General features: G+C 46.7%; 1 protein-coding gene across 4 annotated transcripts in view; it reads left to right on the forward strand.

Moving 5' to 3' along the window:
* FAM120B (family with sequence similarity 120 member B) overlaps positions 1–23,193 on the forward strand; it is a 650,519-nt gene that overhangs the window by 20,110 nt on the left and 607,216 nt on the right. For all 4 annotated transcript variants that reach the window (XM_063917695.1, XM_063917694.1, XM_063917697.1 and 1 more), the window contains one exon: positions 10,788–11,824. In XM_063917695.1, coding sequence (XP_063773765.1) covers positions 10,823–11,824 — 1,002 coding nt within the window. In that variant the 5' untranslated portion in view covers positions 10,788–10,822. The remainder of the gene's footprint in view (positions 1–10,787; positions 11,825–23,193) is intronic.

The following is a 23,193-nucleotide window of genomic DNA, read 5'->3' on the forward strand; positions in this document are numbered from 1 at the left end:
CAGAATCTTTCAGTGGGACCTGTTGGACCAGTGGTCCGGATCGCATCTTCAGATGCATCGCTTAATAACCCTGTCTCCAAGAACCAGGGTGTCTCTACTGTGGTGGCTGCAGAGTGCCCATCTTCTAGAGGGCCGCAGGTTCGGCATACAGGACTGGGTCCTGGTGACCACGGATGCCAGCCTTCGAGGCTGGGGGGCAGTCACACAGGGAAGAAACTTCCAAGGACTATGGTCGAGTCAGGAGACTTCCCTTCACATAAATATTCTGGAACTAAGGGCCATCTACAATGCCCTAAGTCAAGCAAAATCCCTGCTCCTACACCAGCCGGTGCTGATCCAGTCAGACAACATCACGGCAGTCGCCCATGTAAATCGACAGGGCGGCACAAGAAGCAGGATGGCGATGGCAGAAGCCACAAGAATCCTCCGATGGGCGGAGAATCATGTACTAGCACTGTCAGCAGTGTTCATTCCGGGAGTGGACAACTGGGAAGCAGACTTCCTCAGCAGACACGACCTCCACCCGGGAGAGTGGGGACTTCATCCAGAAGTCTTCCAGATGCTGGTAAACCGTTGGGAAAAACCACAGGTGGACATGATGGCGTCCCGCCTCAACAAAAAGTTAAAAAGATATTGCGCCAGGTCAAGGGACCCTCAGGCGGTAGCTGTGGACGCTCTAGTGACACCGTGGGTGTACCAGTCGGTTTATGTGTTCCCTCCTCTGCCTCTCATACCAAAGGTATTGAGAATAATAAGAAAGCGAGGAGTAAACACAATTCTCGTGGTTCCGGATTGGCCAAGACGAGCGTGGTACCCGGAACTTCAAGAGATGCTCTCAGAGGACCCGTGGCCTCTACCGCTCAGACAGGACCTGCTACAGCAGGGGCCCTGTCTGTTCCAAGACTTACCGCGGCTGCGTTGACGGCATGGCGGTTGAACACCGGATCCTAAAGGAAAAGGGTATTCCGGAAGAAGTCATTCCTACGCTTATTAAGGCCAGGAAAGATGTTACGGCAAAGCATTATCACCGCATATGGCGGAAATATGTTGCATGGTGCGAGGCCCAAAAGGCCCCAACAGAGGAATTTCAACTAGGTCGATTTCTGCATTTCCTGCAAGCAGGAGTGAATATGGGCCTAAAACTAGGCTCCATTAAAGTACAGATCTCGGCTCTGTCGATTTTCTTTCAAAAAGAACTAGCTTCAGTACCTGAAGTTCAGACATTTGTGAAAGGAGTGCTGCATATTCAGCCCCCGTTTGTGCCTCCTGTGGCACCTTGGGATCTCAACGTGGTGTTGAGTTTCTTAAAATCACCATGGTTTGAGCCACTAAAAACCGTGGATCTGAAATATCTCACGTGGAAAGTGGTCATGTTATTGGCCTTGGCTTCAGCCAGGCGAGTGTCAGAATTGGCGGCTTTATCATGTAAAAGCCCTTATCTGATTTTCCATATGGATAGGGCAGAATTGAGGACTCGTCCCCAATTTCTCCCTAAGGTGGTGTCAGCGTTTCACCTGAACCAGCCTATTGTGGTGCCTGCGGCTACTAGGGATTTGGAGGACTCCAAGTTGCTAGACGTTGTCAGGGCCCTGAAAATATATGTTTCCAGGACGGCTGGAGTCAGAAAATCTGACTCGCTGTTTATCCTGTATGCACCCAACAAGCTGGGTGCTCCTGCTTCTAAGCAGTCTATTGCTCGCTGGATTTGTAGTACAATTCAGCTTGCACATTCTGTGGCAGGCCTGCCACAGCCAAAATCTGTAAATGCCCATTCCACAAGGAAGGTGGGCTCATCTTGGGCGGCTGCCCGAGGGGTCTCGGCTTTACAACTTTGCCGAGCAGCTACTTGGTCAGGGGCAAACACGTTTGCAAAATTCTACAAATTTGATACCCTGGCTGAGGAGGACCTGGAGTTCTCTCATTCGGTGCTGCAGAGTCATCCGCACTCTCCCGCCCGTTTGGGAGCTTTTGTATAATCCCCATGGTCCTTACGGAGTTCCCAGCATCCACTAGGACGTCAGAGAAAATAAGAATTTACTCACCGGTAATTCTATTTCTCGTAGTCCGTGGTGGATGCTGGGCGCCCATCCCAAGTGCGGATTGTCTGCAATACTTGTAAATAGTTATTGTTAACTAAAGGGTTATTGTTGAGCCATCTGTTGAGAGGCTCAGTTGTTTTCATACTGTCAAACTGGATATAGTATCACGAGTTGTACGGTGTGATTGGTGTGGCTGGTAAGAGTCTTACCCGGGATTCTAAATCCTTCCTTATTATGTCAGCTCATCCGGGCACAGTGTCCTAACTGAGGCTTGGAGGGGGGTCATGGTGGGAGGAGCCAGTGCACACCAGGTAGTCATAAATCTTTCTAGAGTGCCCAGCCTCCTTCGGAGCCCGCTGTTCCCCATGGTCCTTACGGAGTTCCCAGCATCCACTACGGACTACGAGAAATAGAATTACCGGTGAGTAAATTCTTATTTTAACCTGGGTTGAAATGCTGGGTTACTCGACCTGGGTTATTCACTTTCGCGCTTTCACTGCACCTCGACCCGGTAATAACCTTGGGTTATTTTGGCAACATGAAAGTGGTGTTAGTAATTCCCTACACTGACTTCCTTTTATGTATTCTTTATTAATAGATATTTATATAGCACACACAAGCAACGCTTTACAGAGAGAATATTTGGCCATTCACATCAGTCCCTGATGTGAACCTGTCACTGCCCTGACATTCTAAATTACCTATTTCTCATACGTCCTAGAGGATGCTGGGGACTCCAAAAGGACCATGGGGTATAGATGGGATCCCAGGAGACATGGGCACTTTAAGACTTTTTAAATGGGTGTGAACTGGCTCCTCCCTCTATGCCCCTCCTACAAACCTCAGTTAGATTCTGTGCCCAGAGAGACTGGACACACAACAGGGGAGCTCTCCTGAGTTTCTCTGAAAAAGACTTGATTTAGGTTTATTATTTTCAGGGAGCACTGCTGGCAACAGGCTCCCTGCTTCGTGGGACTGAGGGGAGAGAAGCAGACCTACTTCTGTGAGTTTAAGGCTCTGCTTCTTAGGCTACTGGACACCATTAGCTCCAGAGGGTCTGATCACTTTGTATAGCCTAGCTGCTCGTTCCCGGAGCCGCGCCGTCGTCCCCCCTCACAGAGCCAGAAGAAAGAAGCCGGGTGAGTAACCGAAGTACAGAATACTTCAGTAAAGACGACAGAAGACTTCAGTGTCAGAGGTACTGCGCAGCGGTCGCGCTGCGCACCATTGCTCCCACACACAAGCGGCACTACATGGGTGCAGGGCGCAGGGGGGGGCCCCCTGGGCAGCAATATTGCCTCAAGTTCAGCCTGGCAGAAGTAATATATAGTGCTTAGGCACTGTATACAGACCCCCGCCAGTATAAAGAAATAGCGGGACATAAGTACGCCATTCAGGGGGTGGGGCTTGGTCCTCCCAGCTCTATTCAGCGCCATTTTTCTCTTCACAGTGTGCTGCAGAGATGCTGGTCCTGGCCTCCTACACTTCTGTCACAAGTAACAGGGTGCTAAACGGGGGGGGGGGGACACACACATCAATGTGGTGTGTTGATTTATTATTATTATAAAAAGCGCTGACAGGTCTGGGTTGTTTAATATATATATATATATATATATATATATATATATATATACTTTCAGACCAGGATAGGCGCTGGGTGCGAGCTGGCATACTCTCTCTGTGTTTCTCTAATAGGCCTTATTATGGGTCTGTCCCCTATAGCCCAGTGTGGTAGTGGGTGTCTGTACGAGTGTGTCGACATGTCTGAGGCTAAATGCTCTTCCCAGGAGGAGGCTGGAATGGGGACAGAACAGAGTGGGGGAGTGAATCTGTCGGCACCGCCCACTGCTGATTGGGTAAATATGTGGAGTGTCTTGAATGCAAATGTGGCTTTGTTAAATAAAAGATAGGATAAATCTGAGGCTCAGAACCAAACATGGAGACAATCCATGGAAGATGCTTTATCCCAAACGCAGACTCCCTCAGGGTCACAGAAACGGTTTACCCAAATAGCAGACACAGATACCGACACGGATTCGGATTCCAGTGTCGACTATAGTGATGCCAGATAGAATCCTAAACTGGTTAAGAGCATTCAGTACATGATTGTGGCAATTAAAGACGTGTTACATATCACGGAAGACCCGGCTGTTCCTGATACTAGGGTCTGTATGTTTAAGGGAAAGAAACCTGAGGTAACGTTTCCTCCCTCTCATGAGCTGAACACTCTTTTTGAAAAGGCCTGTGAAATTCCTGGCAAAAAGTTACTGATTCCCAAGAGGATTCTTATGGCATATCCGTTCCCCTCTGAGGACAGGGAAAAGTGGGAGTCAACGCCCTCTGTGGAAAAAGTTCTAGCACGATTGTCCAAGAAGGTGGCGCTTCCGTTCCCTGACACGGCAGCCCTAAAGGAGCCTGCGGATCGTAAGCAGGAAACTACCTTGGAATCTATTTCTATCACTACAGGTACGCTGCTCAGACCTGCGATTGAAAAGTGGGCAGATAACTTGTCATCTGAATTAGACACCCTGGATAGGGATAGCATGCTTTTGACACTGGGTCATATCAGGGACACTGCAGTCTACCTCAGGGAGGTTGCGAGAGATATTGTCCTCTTGGGATCAAGGGCCAATGCCATGGCGGTCTCGGCTAGAAGAGCATTATGGACTCATCAATGGAATGGTGATGCTGACTCTAAGAAGGCTATGGAGTCTTTGCTGTATAAGGGCGGTGTTTTGTTTGGTGAGGGCCTCGCGGACCTGGTATCTACAGCTACCGCGGGTAAGTCTTCTTTTCTACCTTATGACCCTGCTCATCAAAAGAAAATGCCCCATTATCAGATGCAGTCCTTTCGGTCTAATAAATTAAAAAAAGGACGAGGCTCCTCCTTCCTTGCTGCTAGAGGTAGGGGAATGGGAAAAAGGTCGCCGGCTGTGGCAGGCTCCCAAGAGCAGAAGTCCTCCCCGGCTTCTACCAAAACCACTGCATGACGCTGGGGCTCCGCTGCTGGAGGCCGCACCGGTGGGGGCACGTCTTCAACTCTTCAGTCAAGTCTGGGCTTGCTCGGCCCTAGATTCTTGGGTACCAGAAATAGTGACCCAAGGGTACAAACTGGAATTTCAAGACGTGCCCCTCACTGTTTTTTCAAATCGGCCTTGCCAGCTTCTCTTCCGGAAAGGGATATAGTATGCGCTGCGATACAAAAGCTGTGTCAACATCAAGTCATTGTCACGGTACCCCCGTCACAACGGGGAGAAGGTTTAAATTCAAGTCTGTTCGTGGTCCCGAAGCCGGATGGCTCGGTCAGACCGATTCTGAACATAAAATCCCTCAATTTACATCTGAAAAGATTCAAATTCAAGATGGATTCTCTCCGAGCAGTGATCTCCAGTCTGTAAGGGGGGGGATTTTATGGCGTCAGTCGACATCAAAGATGCATACTTACATGTCCCAATATATCCTTCACATCAAGCTTACCTGAGGTTTGCTGTTCAGGATTGTCATTACCAATTTCAGACGTTGCCGTTTGGTCTTTCCACGGCTCCGAGGATTTTCACCAAGGTAATGGCGGAAATGGTGGTGCTCCTGCGCAAGCAGGGTGTCACAATTATCCCGTACTTGGCCGATCTCCTGATAAAGGCGAGATCAAAGGAGCAGTTACTAAGAAACGTTGCACTCTCCCTGACAGTCCTGCAACAACATGGCTGGCTCCTAAATTTGCCAAAGCCACAGTTGGTTCCGACAACACAGCTGTCATTCTTAGGCATGATCCTGGACACAAAACTGCAGAGAGTGTTTCTCCTAGTAGAAAAAGCTCTGGAAATCCAAAACATGGTCAAGGAGATTCTGAAACCGGCAAGAGTGTCGATTCATCAATGCACTCGGGTGCTGGGGAAGATGGTGGCGGCCTACGAAGCCATTCTGTTTGGCAGGTTCCATGCCAGGGTGTTTCAGTGGGACCTGTTGGACAAGTGGTCCGGGTCTCACCTACACATGCACCGGAAAATAAGCCTATCTTCCAGGACCAGAGTATCTCTCCTGTGGTGGCTCCAAAGTTCTCACCTCCTAGAGGGACACAGGTTCGGGATCTAGGATTGGGTCCTCGTGACCACGGATGTAAGTCTCTGAGGCTGGGGAACAGTCACACAGGGGGAAAATTTTCCAAGGGAAATGGTCAAGCCAGGAAGCTTGTCTGCACATAAACATTCTGGTATTAAGAGCCATCTACAACGGCCTTCTACAAGCAGAACATCTTCGCCGGATACCTGTCCTGATTCAGTCGGACAACATTACAGCAGTGGCATACATAAACCGCCAGGGTGGAACAAAGAGCAGAGCGGCGATGGCGGAGGCCACAAAAGTTCTCCGCTGGGTGGAAAAACATGCAAGCGCTCTGTCAGCGGTCTTCATTCCGGGCGTGAACAACTGGGAAGCAGACTTCCTCGGCAGACACGATCTCCATCCAAAAGGAATATTTATCAAAGAGATAAAAGATCGGGCGCTTTAATGTGCTGTTTCTCTAAAGCTGCTGCTAAATATATGGGGTAGTCACACCCAGATTAGAGCACAAAAGAAAAAAAAACAGGTAGCAGCGCTAATAAACAATTACTTAAATAGAAAGAGAAAGATTGAGTAATAATTATTAATATATAATAGACCATAAAATCGCTTAACTGACATAAGCATCCACATATATGAAACAAAAAATATCACTAAAAACTAAAAAGGCTCAGATTAATAACTGTTTTTTTCTGTGTGATCCGTTCCTGTTTGGTAAAGACCGGATAGCAGATAGGTGATTTGTTCGCACAGGGCTGACAGCGCAGTCCACAAGTAAACAGTTATTTACCACATATATCCGCTGGAGGTATAGTCCCTTGAGATTAACTCATATGAAAGTTCAAACTTGCGGGTCCTCATTAGATGTAGAGGATTCGTGGTATTCCTGTTGATGGTATTCACCACAGCTGTTTTGCTAAAACAAAGTCCAGTCCTGGTCCGGACACACTAGGCAGTAAATTCCAATGGCTTCCTTTCTGACGCGTTTTGCTGCTGGTCCTGCAGCTTTATCAATCCAGGAGTGTGGGGTCTTCATCAAGAGGTCTTTGCAGAAGTGACAAGTCATTGGGGAATTCCTCAAATAGACATGTTGGCGTCTCGCCTCAACAAGAAGCTTCAGAGATATTGTTCCAGGTCGAGGGACCCTCAAGCCAGTGCAGTGGACGCCCTGGTGACACCGTGGGTGTTTCAGTCGGTATGTGTGTTCCCTCCACTTCCACTCATTCCAAAGGTGATAAGGATCGTAAGAAGAACAAGGGTTCAGGCGATACTCATTGTTCCAGATTGGCCACGGAGGGCCTGGTATCCGGATTTTCAGGAATTACTCATAGGAGATACCTGGCCTCTTCTTCTAAGAGAGGACCTGTTACAGCAAGGGCCATGCGTGTTCCAATATTTACCGCGGTTGCGTTTGACGGCGTGGCGGTTGAACGCCAAATCCTAGCTCGGAAGGGTATTCCCAAGGAAGTCATCCCCACTCTGCTTAAAGCTAGAAAGGAAGTAACGGCAAAGCATTATCACCATATTTGGAGAAAATATGTGTCTTGGTGTGAATCCAAGAAGGCTCCTACGGAAGAATTTCAGCTGGGTCGTTTTCTCCATTTTTTGCAAGCAGGTGTGGATGCTGGCCTAAAGTTTGGCTCCATTAAAGTGCAGATTTCGGCCTTATCAATCTTCTTTCAAAAAGAATTGGCCTCCCTTCCAGAAGTTCAGACTTTCGTGAAAGATGTGCTGCACATCCAACCTCCATTTGTGGCACCGTGGGACCATAACGTGGTGTTGCAGTTCCTTCAGTCACATTGGTTTGAACCTTTACAGAAGGTTGAGTTGAAATTTCTCACTTGGAAAGTGGTCATGCTTTTGGCCTTGGCGTCCGAAAGGCGGGTGTCGGAATTAGCGGCTTTGTCTCACAAGAGCCCCTATTTGATCTTCCATGTGGATAGAGCGGAATTGAGAACTCGTCAACAATTACTGCCAAAGATGGTTTCTTCGTTTCACATGAACCAACCTATTGTGGTGCCTGTGGCTGCTGAAGCCTTGGCTGATTCAAAGTCTCTCGATGTAGTCAGAGCTTTGCAAATTTATGTAGCCAGAACGGCTCGTATTAGGAAAATGGAGGCTCTGTTTATCCTGTATGCTTCCAACAAACTTGGGGCTCCTGCTTCTAAGCAGACTATTGCACGCTGGATCTGTAATACGATTCGGCATGCTCATTCTACGGCTGGATTGCCGTTACCGAAGTCGGTGAAGGCCCATTCTACCAGGAAGGTGGGCTCATCTTGTGCGGCTGCCCGTGGAGTCTCGGCGGTTCAGCTTTGCCGAGCAGCTACTTGGTCAGGTTCAAACACTTTTGCTAAGTTCTGCAAGTTTGATACCCTTGCTGATGAGGACCTCATGTTTGCTCAATCGGTGCTGCACAGTCGTCCGCACTCTCCCACCCGGTCTGGAGCTTTGGTATAAACCATACTTGCCTACCCTCCCGGAATGGCCGGGAGGCTCCCGAAAAACGGGTGACCCTCCCGGCCCCCCGGAAGAGCAGGCAAGTCTCCCGATTTACGGGGGTCACCCCCTGCCCGCCGCCCACTTAACGAGTAAAGTGGGCGGTCCGGGCAGGTGATGACGCGATTCTTGTTGAATCGCGTCATCGTTACCACGCCCCCTGCTGTATAATGCCGGTAATTGCGGCATTACACAGCGGGGGGCGTGGCTTAAATGACGCTGCCTGGAAGCCCCGCCCCGTTCTGCATCTGCCCCACCCCCGTTACGCCTCTGGCCCGCCCCCTGCACGTCACCTCAGGCACCCCCCCCCCATCCCCCTGCTGAGCCGACGGGCTGCTCTCTCCCGGAGAGAGCAGCCCAGAAGTCGGCAACCCTGGTATAAACCCCATGGTCCTTTTGGAGTCCCCAGCATCCTCGAGGACGTATGAGAAAATAGGATTTTAATACCAACCGGTAAATCCTTTTCTCTTAGTCCGTAGAGGATGCTTCTCTATCTGCAGTACTTGTTATTAGTTATTGTTTATGTTACACAAAAGTTGTGTTTCGGTTAAGATCAGCCTGTTGCTGATTTTGGTTCATGCCGTTAACTGGTATTTAGTTAAAAGCCACGTTGTACGGTGTGTTGTGGTGTGAGCTGGTATGTATCTCACCCTTAGTTTAACAAAAATCCTTTTCCTCGAAATGTCCGTCTCCCTGGGCACAGTACCTATAACTGAGGTCTGGAGGAGGGGCATAGAGGGAGGAGCCAGTTCACACCCATTTAAAGTCTTAAAGTGCCCATGTCTCCTGGGATCCCGTCTATACCCCATGGTCCTTTTGTAGTCCCCAGCAACCTCTACGGACTAAGAGAAAAGGATTTACCGGTAGGTATTAAAATCCTATTATTACATGTGTACACACACACACACACACACACACATTGTTGGGAGCCAATTAACCTACCAGTTTATTTGTGGATTGTGAGAGGAAACCAGAGCACCCGGAGGAAACCCACACAAGGGGAGAATATACAAACTCCACACAGTAGGGGCCATGGCAATCGAACCCATAACGTCAGTGGTGTGAGGCAGTAATTCTAACATTACACCATCCGTACTGTCCCTTTTCCTTCCAGAATTCACTTCACATTGCTTACCCTCATCAATGCTTCCATTTAAAACATCTCTTACCTCATCACTACTTATGCACCAACATGACCTCTCTGTTTCACCTCTGACCTTCAACTTTTCTCTACTCTCCTTATCTCCTCCCACTTTTGCCTCCACAATTATGGAAATCCATGCCTCTTCCCACCTAGACTCTCCAACAACCTACAATTTTTCAAGCAGTGATTCAAAACCCAGTTTTCACTTTTGCCTGAACCTGGAAGACCACTCCTGATTACTTCCCCTGCATTGTGCCCCCCTCTAGATTGTGATTGTAATCTCTAACAAATAAAACATAGAAAATCTTTTCAAAGATTTTCAAACAGGGACAAATTGAAGCTGGGGGGCTCACTTCAGTGCTAATTGAATAGCCTTGGGGGATCATTTATCGTGCGGTAAATGACTGCTGCTAATTGAATTTCCACTATAGTATTAACAATCCTTACTATAGCTCAGGACAGGATTATTATTCTATATATGTATGGGCAAACAGACATTTCTGTTCTAAACAACATGTTATCCTATAGCAACACCTTTTTACAAAGAATATTGTCCAAAAAGCAATCTACCCTGCACTGTTATTCTTACCCTATAATAAATTGTGTCCTTTGGGTAAATCTTATTCTGTTAATTTAACATTTTCCACAAGTCCACAATTTTACTTTCACGCTCATTTAGGGGCATATGTATCAAGCCTCGTAGAGAGATAAAGTACCAGCCTATCAGCTTCTAACTTCCATTTTACAGGCTGTATTTGAAAAATTACACAAGCTTATTGGTTGGTATTTTGTCTCTCTCCAAGGTTTGATACATCTCCCACATAATGTTTCTGAGGCTGATAGAGGGATAAAAAGAAACTGCCGACATGCATGATGTATAAGTCAAGAGCTGCCTCGATGTTCACCACACCTAGACACAGAGCCCCAACGAGTAATGCTGATCTCAAAAGATATTTAACCCTTTGAACAACAATAATATTTGAAATGTTTTGTTATAGGTTTTCCAAGTGTTTATGTATATTAATCTGCTTTTTGTCTCATCACAGGTTGATTTTTGTTTCAACATTTTTTTTTATCAGCAATGGGCATCAAAGGACTACAGGGTTTTGTGCAGAATCAGTGTCTCAATGTTTGCAGCACAGTCAACTTACGTACTTTAGCTAAAAGGCACATGTCTTCTTATCCGGATTGTGCTCCTACTGTTGTCGTTGATGCAATGTGCTGTCTACGCACCTGGTACACACCAAATGGTTGGGTTCATGGAGGCCAGTGGAAGGAATATCTTGACAGTTTACATAACTTCATTACCGCCTTTAAGAATGCTGGTATTCGACTTGTATTTGTTTTTGATGGTGTTATAGAGGAGAAGAAGAGAGCAGAATGGGTTAAACGGCGGTTACAGAACAACAAAGAAGTTTCCAAAATTTTCTCCTTCGTTAAGTCTCATAGGCAGCAGCCTGGTCGGAATATGTTCTTTATTCCTTCTGGAATATCTACTTTTACAAGATTTGCTTTAATGTCTCTTGGTCAGGAAATAATTTGTTCACAAGTTGAAGGAGATTATGAAGTTGCTGCATATGCCCTGAAACATAATTGTCTTGGAATTTTAGGGGAGGATAGTGACTATCTCATCTTCAACACTGCCCCATACTTTTCCATTAACAAACTTTGCTTAGATAATCTGGTCACTCTAATGTACTCAAGAGAATCCTTTTGTGGAGAACTGGGCCTCGGTCTTTCAGACCTGCCTCTTCTTGCCTGTCTTCTTGGCAATGACATTGTTCCAGAGAAAATAATGGAAAGCTTTCATAGAAAATGCATGGCATCATATCCTTCACACGGTAACAAACATAACAAGGCCAATGTTATTAGGGCTGTGGCTTCTTTTATTTCCAGTATACAACTTTTGCCACATGGTCTTAAAGAGGTAGAGAAGATGTTGTACCCTGGATTTGATATGACATTGCTGCAAAAGGGAATAGAATCCTATGTACTGCCACAGCAAAGTTCTCCTTGGATTTATTCAAGATCACAGCCCTTTGAGGGAACAACCTATGTCTGCCAAGATCAGGAGATTGTCCAGGTATTTTTTTTTTTTTTTTATGCTATAACCTTGCACTCGTAGCTGCTTTAAGTGTATTAAGTTTTTGTGATCTACATGACAAAATGAAACATCAAAAGGTGTTTGGCAGTTAAAATTAGTAATATACAGGTTGAGTATCCCATATCCAAATATTCCGAAATACGGAATATTCCGAAATACGGACTTTTTTGAGTGAGAATGAGATAGTGAAACCTTTGTTTTTTGATGGCTCAATGTACATAAACTTTGTTTAATACACAAAGTTATTAAAAATATTGTATTAAATGACCTTCAGGCTGTGTGTATAAGGTGTATATGAAACATAAATGAATTGTGTGACTGTACACGCACTTTGTTTAATGCACAAAGTTATAAAATATATTGGCTAAAATTACCTTCAGGCTGTGTGTATAAGGTGTATATGTAACATAAATGCATTCTGTGCTTAGATTTAGGTCCCATTACCATGATATCTCATTATGGTATGCAATTATTCCAAAATACGGAAAAATCCCATATCCAAAATACCTCTGGTCCCAAGCATTTTGGATAAGGGATACTCAACCTGTATTAATGTTCTAATTCCAAATTGTCAACATCTAATAAAGGAAAACAGTGTCTATAATAATATTATAAGCTGCACCACCACCTGAGTTGCTTAACATTTCAGTTTGCCCCTGGCTGTGAGAGAGGGAGTTAGGCATGAGGACCAGTCAGAATCAGACCTGCTTTTGCAGCAGCAAATGCCCCAGCTTTCACCCAAGGCTGGGAGACTAGCAACAGGAACCTTGCGGAAAAACAGCTGCACGTAGCAGGCCAGGGGCTTTAGGGAGAGAGGGGGGGGGGGGGGGGGGGGGGGGGGGGAGGACGCTCCAGGACGGTAATAAAGCTTTACATATGCAGTTACTCTGGATGTTGTTGGGGGTGGGGTGTTAATTATTTTTATTGTGGCTTTAACAAATGGACACTTGACTGAGCAATTCAGTTGTTGCTCTGGTTAGAATTGAGTGCCACTTGCGCTGTCATTCCTGCTTCGCAGCCTCCTGAGATGGTAAGTAGAAATGTGTGAAAAGTCCAAACGGCAATTTGAGTGCTTAAATTAGGAAGTGATTAGCCAATTTTCGAAGCTAAACCCAGTGCATTTGTGCACAACAAGCGCAATAACTAATGAGCGCCAAAAATAATTGAATTGGTCTGTCGGTTGCTCATTAGTGAGAGCTGTGATAAACTGAATTCCACCCTGTGATTACATTTTTCTGTGATATAGCCATATATTTTTGTTAACATACTGCATATAACAATACTTCTAATGCACAATTTACGTTTGTGCAACTTATAATATTGCATATTGGTCCCATTTTCAATTAGCTTCTATAAAAAGGCAAAATTTCAAATAGCAAAATGTCCCCCCCCCCCCCCCCCCCCCCCATAACTAAATGTAGTAACTTTAGTCAGGTTTTACAGATGTGGGAATTAGTGTGAGCTCATTCCTCCTGCCGCTGGAACACCGAATGGCTTCACACACTCGCCGCCCGTAGAGGACCGCCCGGCTGAGACTCGGAGCCGGGTCTTCGGTGAGTGGCTGCTGCTGGAGTGGGAGGCGCCGGATGCGCTCTGCGTTCCCTTCTGTCGCTGCCTCTATCCTCCTGCACTTTATCAGTGGGAGCTACCTCCCTGTCGTACCATCACTGCAGGGGCTGCAGCACTATTACTCTGCTACTTGGCAAGCCCTCCGGATTATTTTTCAGGCAGTGGCTGTGACTGCTACTGGTGGGGAGATAAACTGACAGGGATTAAAAGGTAATGACACTGATTCTTGGGCAGCATCTTACATAGAGGGAGCGGTCAGGAGCTGTGTTTGGCTTCCTGAAGCAGCAGTAATCATTCCAATTAATGAGTTCCATTGCTTTTTTTTTTTTTCTTAATCATAAACTTTTTATTGAGAAAAATAGACAATTTCAGAATTGTCAATCTGTAACAAGTCGATAACAAACATCGACCAAAAAAAAATCAGAGAAATTGGTTCAACATACTGTATTAAAAAAAAAAAAAAAAAATAGCAACATCAGACAAAACATCTCTGAATAAGAACAAAATGTGGTCCGTCTCCTAAGAGGCGTAACCCCCGTACAATGACTCGTGTGTGTGTGTGTGTATGTGTGTATATATATATATATATATATATATATATATATATATATATTTCTCTAACGTCCTAGTGGATGCTGGGGATTCCGTAAGGACCATGGGGAATAGACGGGCTCCGCAGGAGACAGGGCACTTTAAGAAAGAATTAGGAATACTGGTGTGCACTCCCTCTATGTCCCTCCTCCAGACCTCAGTTAGAATCTGTGCCCGGACGAGCTGGGTGCACTTTAGTGAGCTCTCCTGAGCTTGCTAGATAGAAAGTATTTTGTTAGGATTTTTTATTTTCAGAGAGATCTGCTGGCAACAGACTCTCTGCTACGTGGGACTGAGGGGAGAGAAGCAGCCCTATTAACTGCGGATAGGTCGTGCTTCTTAGGCTACTGGACACCATTAGCTCCAGAGGGATCGAACACAGGAACGCACCCTTGGTCGTCCGATCCCAGAGACGTGCCGCCGTCCCTTTCGCAGAGCCAGAAGCCGGCGTGAGAACCAAGAAGACTTCAAAAGCGGCGGCAGAAGACTCCAGTCTTCATATGAGGTAGCGCACAGCACTGCAGCTGTGCGCCATTGCTCCCACATTACACCCACACACTCCGGTCACTGTAGGGTGCAGGGCGCAGGGGGGGGCGCCCTGGGCAGCAATTAGAGACCTCTTGGCAAAGTGGGCATATATACAGTTGGGCACTGTATATATGCATGATCCCCTGCCATTATTTTACACAAAATCGCGGGACAGAAGCCCGCTGCTGAGGGGGCGGGGCTTCTTCCTCAGCACTCACCAGCGCCATTTTCTCTCCACAGCTCCGTTGAGAGGAAGCTCCCCAGGCTCTCCCCTGCAGAAGCACTATAGAAGAGGGTGAAAAGAGAGGGGGGCACATAAATTTGGCGTAAAAACAATATATACAGCAGCTACTGGGTTAACACTACGTTACTGTGTGATTCCTGGGTCATATAGCGCTGGGGTGTGTGCTGGCATACTCTCTCTCTGTCTCTCCAAAGGGCCTTGAGGGGGAACTGTCTTCAAATAGAGCATCCCCTGTGTGTGTGGTGTGTCAGTACGTGTGTGTCGACATGTCTGAGGTAAAAGGCTCCCCTAAGGAGGAGATGGAACTAATATGTGTGTGAGAGGGTGTCTCCGTCGACAACGCCGACACCTGTTTGGATATGTGTAAGTGCTAAGGTGAATTTATTGCACAAAAGATTAGAGAACAGACAGGAAATCTACCCATGTGTGTCCCTATGGCGCAGAGACCTTCAGAGTCTCACAATGCTCACTATCCAAAATAATGGACACTGATATCGACACGGAGTTTGACTCCAGTGTCGACTACGATAATGCAAAGTTACTGCCAAAATGGCAGAAAAGTATTCAATATATGATTATTGTAATAAAGATGATTTGCATATCACTGATGACTCATCTGTCCCTGACACAAGGGTACACATTTTAAGGGAAAAGAAGCTGAGGTAAATTTCCCTCCTCTCATGAGGAAAAAGAGCGGGAATCTCCAGACAAGAGTCTGCAGCTTCCCACAAAGAAGTCTCAGGCAGTATCCTTTCCCCACTAGGGCCAGGATGTGATGGGAATCTTCCCCTAGGGTGTCACGTTTTCCCAAAAGGTAGCCCTAGCTATTCTCAGGGATCCTGCAGATAGCGTGCACATTTTGGTATATATATATATATTAAAGATACTGTCTTAAGAGATATATATCATAAAACATGCCAAAAGAGACATGAGTATACTGGGTCCCAGAGGCAAAGCTATGTCGATTTCTGCTTGATGTATCCTGTAGAATATGCAATGGACAGATGATGCCAACTTAAGTGGCATATGGAAGGCTGAGGATTGTGTGGAGAAAGGTTCTCGGACCTGGTCTCCACAGCTATAGCTGGTAATTCTGATATTTTGCCTTGTATTTTTGCACAGCCTTGGAAAGCACGTCATTATCAAATGCAGCCTTTCGAACAAAGAAACAAGAAAGTCCGAGGTGCGTCCTTTCTTGCCAGAGGCGGGGGCAGAGAAAACCAGCTGCACAACACAGCTAGTTCCCAGGAACAAAAGTCCTCCCCGGCCTCTACGAAAATCCACCACATGTCGTTGGGGCTCCACAGGTGGCACGCTTTCGTAAGTTCAGCCACAAGTGGGTTCACTCCCTGTTAGATCCCTGGGCAATAGATATTGTGTCTCAGGGATACAAACTGGACTTTGAGAAGATGCCTCCTCACTGACGGCCCTGCCGGCTCCCCCCCCCCCGAGAGGGAAACAGGGTTAACTGCAATTCACAAATTGTATCTTCAACAGGTGGTGGTCAAGGTTCCCCTCCTTCAACAAGGACGGGGTTATTATTCGACCATGTTGTAGTCCCGAAACCAGATGGTTCGGTCAGACACATACTGAATTTAAAATCCCTGAACATATACTTGAAAAGTTCAAGTTCAAGATGGAATCGCTCAGAGCGGTCATCGCAAGGGAGGGGGATTTTATGGTGTCTCTGGACATAAAGGATGCTTATCTTCATGTACCCGTTTATCCACCTCATCAGGAGTACCTCAGATTTGTGGTACAGGATTGTCATTACCAATTCCAGACGTTGCCGTTTGGTCTGTCCACGGCACCGAGAGTGTTTACCAAGGTAATGGCAGTAATGATGGTGCTCCTGCGAAAGCAAGTAGTCACAATTATCCCATACTTGGACGATCTCCTCATAAAGGCGAGGTCCAGAAAACAGTTGTTGATTAGTGTAGCACGCTCTCGGGAAGTGTTACAACAGCACGGCTGGATTCTGAATATTCCAAAGTCGCAGCTGATTCCTACAACGCGTCTGCCCTTCCTGGGCATGATTCTGGACGCAGACCAGGAGAAGGTTTTTCTCCCGACGGAGAAGGCTCAGGAACTCATGACACTGGTCAGTGACCTCTTAAAACCAAAACAGGTGTCGGTGCATCACTGCACTCGTGTCCAGGGAAAGATGGTGGCGTCATACGAGGCCATTCCCTTCAGCAGGTTCCATGCGAGGACCTTTTCAATGGGATCTGTTGGACAAGTGGTCCGGATCGCATCTACAGATGCATCGGCTGATCACCCTATCCCCCAGGGCCAGGGTGTCTCTTCTGTGGTGGCTGCAGAGTACTCACCTTCTCGAGGGCCGCAGGTTCGGCATTCAGGACTGGGTCCTGGTGACCACGGATGCAAGCCTCCGAGGGTGGGGGGCAGTCACTCAGGGAAGAAGTTTCCAAGGGCTGTGGTCAAGTCAGGAGACTTGCCTTCACATCAATATCCTGGAACTAAGGGCCATATACAACGCCCTAAGTCAAGCGGAGACCCTGCTTCGCAACCAATCGGTGCTGATTCAGTCCGACAACATCACCGCAGTGGCTCATGTAAACCGCTAAGGCGGCACAAGGAGCAGGGTGGCGATGGCGGAAGCCACCAGAATTCTTCGATGGGCGGAGAATCACGTACGAGCACTGTCAACAGTGTTCATTCCGAGAGTGGACAACTGGGAAGCAGACTTCCTCAGCAAGCACGACCTCCACCCGGGAGAGTGGGACTTCATCAAGAAGTCTTCGCGCAGATTGTAGGTCAGTGGGAACTGCCACAGGTGGATATGATGGCATCCCGACTCACCAAAAAGCTACAGAGGTATTGCGCCAGGTCAAGAGCCCCTCAGGCGATAGCTGTAGACGCACTGGTGACACCGTGGATGTTCCAGTCGGTTTATGTGTTTCCTCCTCTTCCTCTCATACCCAAGGTGCTGAGAATCATAAGAAAAAGAGGAGTGAGAACAATACTCATTGTTCCGGATTGGCCAAGAAGGACTTGGTATCCAGAGCTGCAAGAAATGCTCACAAAAGACCCATGGCCTCTGCCTCTAAGGCAGGATCTGTTGCAGCAGGGACCTTGGCTGTTCCAAGACTTACCGCGGCTGCGTTTGGCGGCATGGCGGTTGAACGCCGGATCCTAGTAGAATAAGGGATTCCGGATGAGGTTATTCCTACGCTAATAAAGGCTAGGAAGGACGTGACGGCTAAACATTATCACCGTATACGGCGAAAATATGTTGCTTGGTGTGAGTCCAGGAATGCCCCTACAGAGGAATTCCAGCTGGGCCGTTTCCTTCACTTCCTACAGTCGGGAGTGACTTTGGCCCTAAAATTGGGGTCCATTAAGGTCCAGATTTCGGCCCTATCCATTTTCTTTCAAAAAGATCTAGCTTCTCTACCTGAAGTTCAGACGTCTGTAAAGGGAGGGCTGCATATTCAGCCCCCGTTTGTGCCTCCAGTGGCACCTTGGGATCTTTACGTTGTGTTGAGTTTCCTGAAATCACACTGGTTTGAGCCACTTAAAACCGTGGAGTTAAAATATCTCACGTGGACGGTGGTCATGCCTATTAGCCTTGGCTTCGGCTAGGCGTGTGTCAGAATTGGCGGCTTTGTCACATAAAAGCCCCTATTTGGTTTTCCATATGGACAGGGCAGAATTGCGGACTCGTCCGCAATTTCTGCCAAATGTGGTGTCATCTTTTCATATGAACCTATTGTGGTGCCTGTGGCTACTCGTGACTTGGAGGATTCCGAGTTACTGGATGTAGTCAGGGCTTTGAAGGTTTATGTAGCCAGAACGGCTAGAGTCAGGAAAACTGAGTCGCTGTTTATCCTGTATGCATCCAACAAGCTGGGTGTTCCTGCTTCAAAGCTAACTATTGCTCGCTTGATCTGTAACACGATTCAGCAGGCTCATTCTGCGGCTGGATTGCCGCTTCCAAAATCAGTAAAAGCACACTCCACAAGGAAGGTGGGCTCTTCTTGGGCGGCTGCCCGAGGGGTCTCGGCATTACAGCTTTGCCGAGCGGCTGCTTGGTCAAGTTCAAACACTTTTGCAAAGTTCTAGAAGTTTGATACCCTGGCTGAGGAGGACCTTGTGTTTGCTCATTCGGTGCTGCAGAGTCATCCGCACTCTCCCGCCCGTTTGGGAGCTTTGGTATAATCCCCATGGTCCTTACGGAGTACCCAGCATCCACTAGGACGTTAGAGAAAATAAGATTTTACTTACCGGTAAATCTATTTCTCGTAGTCCGTAGTGGATGCTGGGCGCCCGTCCCAAGTGCGGACTTCTTCTGCAATACTTGTACATAGTTATTGCTTCAATAAGGGTTATGTTATGGTTGCATCAGGGTTATCTGATGCTCTGTTGTTATTCATACAGTTAACTGGGTAAGTTTATCACGAGTTATACGGTGTGATTGGTGTGGCTGGTATAAGTCTTACCCTGGATTCCAAAATCCTTTCCTTGTACTGTCAGCTCTTCCGGGCACAGTTTCCTTAACTGAGGTCTGGAGGAGGGACATAGAGGGAGGAGCCAGTGCACACCAGTATTCCTAATTCTTTCTTAAAGTGCCCTGTCTCCTGCGGAGCCCGTCTATTCCCCATGGTCCTTATGGAGTCCCCAGCATCCACTACGGACTACGAGAAATAGATTTACCGGTAAGTAAAATCTTATTATATATATATAATATAAGGTGTGCAGCAGCTAGGAGCATTACTGGATGCAGAGAGGTACATTTACAGTTTTCTGCCTTGTGTAAAATCTACGTTTGGATGCGATTTAGTGAAAAGCTGCTCTATGAGCTATTTTTCAACACAAGTGGTTTAAATACAATTGCTCTCAGAAATCTCCAAACATAGTTTGGCTCAGTGGATAAACACAGAATGAATTACATCTAATGTGCTTAATTGATATCCCATGTGGTGTGATCTAGTTCGATATCACTTTTAAGTGTTTTTATTTACCTTTGAAGACACGCTAAGTTGCTTGTCCATACTGTGATCCTTTGATTATAAATATAACCCCTGATGAAGTCCGTAGGACGAAACGCGTTGGGTTAAGACAGCGGTTTTTGTCATCTCTTCAAGGAGGATCAATTATCATGTTATGTGACTGAATTGTTACCAACACAAATATTTGTACGAAACTTTGTTGATTGTCACTTTGGACATATTGTGATACAGCTTATTTTACTGTATTTTATTAAATAAATAAGTCTATTTCTCATGATTTTTTATTTGAAGTGAAAACTCTTGATATACCAAATAATATCACTAGCTCCCTGGGGAAACTCGATTTCTTTTTTTATTCGTAACCGTTGTACCCCGTCTAACAGGGGGTACTTCCCCTACGGTGTAGCTCTTCATATCTTTAGCGCGAGAAAGGTCTTATACTTTTTCTACTATATATATATATATATATATAAAGAAGGCACCTGAAAAGCAGCACAAGGGAGAATTAATGCCCCTTTCACACCGCAGCTATAACTCGGTAAATTGACGGTTTTTAAGCCTTCCAAAACTGGTCTAGCTGCGGTCTGAAAGCTCCACATTGAATTTACCGGTTACAGAATGCCAGTATTTTAAAACGGTTAAAAAGCATGGTCTTACACGGTTCAGACCCGTTTCATTGTGCAATGTGAAAGGCTCAGAAACGGTATTTCCAAATCACAGAAGGTGATAGGCTGTCTCCATGCGTGATGTCACCAGGCAGAAGCAGGAAATAAACTAGAGGAAACACATGAGAGTGAAGAAGCATTTTATTATACAGAATACAGTTTAAAATGGCAAATTGGAGTGATGAGGAGGTTAGGGAGCTGCTTAGGATCAGAGGGGATGAAGAAATATGTAGACAAATCACTGGGACAGTGAAGGATGCAGTAATCTTCAAAAACATGGTAAAGATGCTTGAAGCTGCTGGGTTCCATCGTATGACTAGCCAAATAATTAATAATTAATAATTATTAATAATGTATGGGCCAGAAAAGTCCATTTAAAATGACAACCACTGTTTTCTATGGGTGAAACGGGTTCAGTGTGAAAGGTACCAAAATGGTAATGAAATGGTAATATACCGGTTACAATATGTGATGTGAAGGGGGTTTAACTGCTCAGACCCGTTTTAAGAAACGTTTTAAAAGCAGGGTTTGCGATGTGAAAGCTGTATAAATGTGCTATTGATAAGAGAGTTTAGACATGGAGAATGACAGAGAGGAAAAAATATAAGTGGAGGGTTAAAGGGAAAGAGTGAAGGGTAAAGTTCCTCTGACTGTTTGGGAAAAAAAATAAAACCTTATAAAACCGGTAGAAAGGGGGCATAAGATGTCGAGGCACAGCCCTACCCCTGCCAGTATAAATAATAATATCAGAATCTCTGAGGAGCAACGCGCCATTGCGGGGGCGGAGCTTCCTCCTCAGCCAGCACACTGCTCAGCGCCATTTTCTCTCTCTCCTCAGGCTGCAGAGACAACGCTGGTCCTCCTCCACTACTGAATACAAGTATCAGGGTGCAAAACAGGGGGGGGGGGGCACAGTGAAATTGGTGCTTTACATTGTGTATTTACATTATAAAAAAGCGCTGTATGTCAGTGGGCATTTTATGTTTCACAGGCATTGTGTTACTGGCGCTGGGTTTGTGAGCTGGCTGCTCCTATCTGTGTCCTTCTGACAGATTTTACTGTGGGTCTGTCCCCTATAAGTCCCCTATAAGTCCCGGAGTGTCTGTGGTGTATTTGTGCACGTGTGTGACATGTCTGAGGCAGGGAGTTCTTCCCCTGAGGGAGCCATTTTAGGGACACAGAGTTGTAATGTGGTGGCGCTGCCGGCACACCACGAGCCTGAATGGGTGAAAGAAATACGTGATAGTGTGAATCATATCAGTAGGAGATTAGATAAGTCTGAGTCTCATGCAGAAAGCTGGAGAAAATCAGTTGAAGATGTGATTTTTCAGGGTTCTGCTGTCTCATCCGCAGGCGACCCCTCTGGGTCACATAAGAGACCGTTTGCAAACATTGTACATACTGATACCGACACGGACTCTGATTCTTGTGTTGACGATAGTGATTCCAGGGGGATAGAGCCTAAATTGGCAAAAAAACATACAATATATGATTGTTGCTATAAAGGAGGTCTTAGAAGTTACGGAAGCCCCTACTGTACCTCAGGAGAAGGCTTATTTCTATATGGAAAAGAAATGTAAGGTAACTTTCCCTCCTTCCCATGAGCTCAATACTCTTTTCTCTGACGTCCTAGTGGATGCTGGGTACTCCGTAAGGACCATGGGGTATAGACGGCTCCGCAGGAGACTGGGCACTCTTAAAAGAAAGATTAGGTGCTATATCTGGTGTGCACTGGCTCCTCCCTCTATGCCCCTCCTCCAGACCTCAGGTAGAATCTGTGCCCGGCCAGAGCTGGATGCACTCTAGGGGCTCTCCTGAGCTTCCTAGATAGAAAGTATTTGTTAGGTTTTTTATTTTCAGTGAGATCTGCTGGCAACAGACTCACTGCTACGTGGGACTGAGGGGAGAGAAGCGAACCTACCTGCTTGCAGCTAGCTTGGGCTTGGGCTTCTTAGGCTACTGGACACCATTAGCTCCAGAGGGATCGAACACAGGCCCAGTCCTCGGTCGTCCGGTCCCGGAGCCGTGCCGCCGTCCCCCTTGCAGAGCCAGAAGAACCGAAGAGAAGTTGAAAATCGGCAGCTGAAGACTCCGGTCTTCATTAAGGTAGCGCACAGCACTGCAGCTGTGCGCCATTGCTCCCACACACTCCGGTCACTGATAGGTGCAGGGCGCTGGGGGGGGGGCGCCCTGGGCAGCAATTAGAGTACCTTACATGGCTAAATAGCACATAATACAGCTAATAAACTGTATATGTGCATAATCCCCCGCCATAAAGCATATAAAAAAGCGGGAGAAGTCCGCCGAGAAAGGGGCGGGGCTATCTTCCTCAGCACACGGGCGCCATTTCTCTTCACAGCTCCGCTGGAAGGCAGCTCCCCAGGCTCTCCCCTGCAGTTTCCAGGCTTCAAAGGTAAAAAAGAGAGGGGGGCACTAAATTTAGGCGCAAACTGTGTATAATAAGCTGCTATAGGGAAAAATCACTCGCTTTAGTGTAGATCCCTGGTTATATAGCGCTGTGGTGTGTGCTGGCATACTCTCTCTCTGTCTCCCCAAAGGACTTGGTGGGGTCCTGTCCTCAGTCAAAGCATTCCCTGTGTGTGTGCGGTGTGTCGGTACGGCTGTGTCGACATGTTTGATGAGGAAGCTTATGTGGAGGTGGAGCAGGTGCCGATAAGTGTGATGTCACCCCCTGCGGGGCCGACACCAGAGTGGGTGGATATGTGGAAGGTATTAACCGACCGTGTCAACTACTTACATAAAAGGTTAGATGACGTA

This window comes from Pseudophryne corroboree, chromosome 4, assembly GCF_028390025.1.
Source record: "Pseudophryne corroboree isolate aPseCor3 chromosome 4, aPseCor3.hap2, whole genome shotgun sequence".
Lineage (NCBI taxonomy): Eukaryota > Metazoa > Chordata > Amphibia > Anura > Myobatrachidae > Pseudophryne > Pseudophryne corroboree.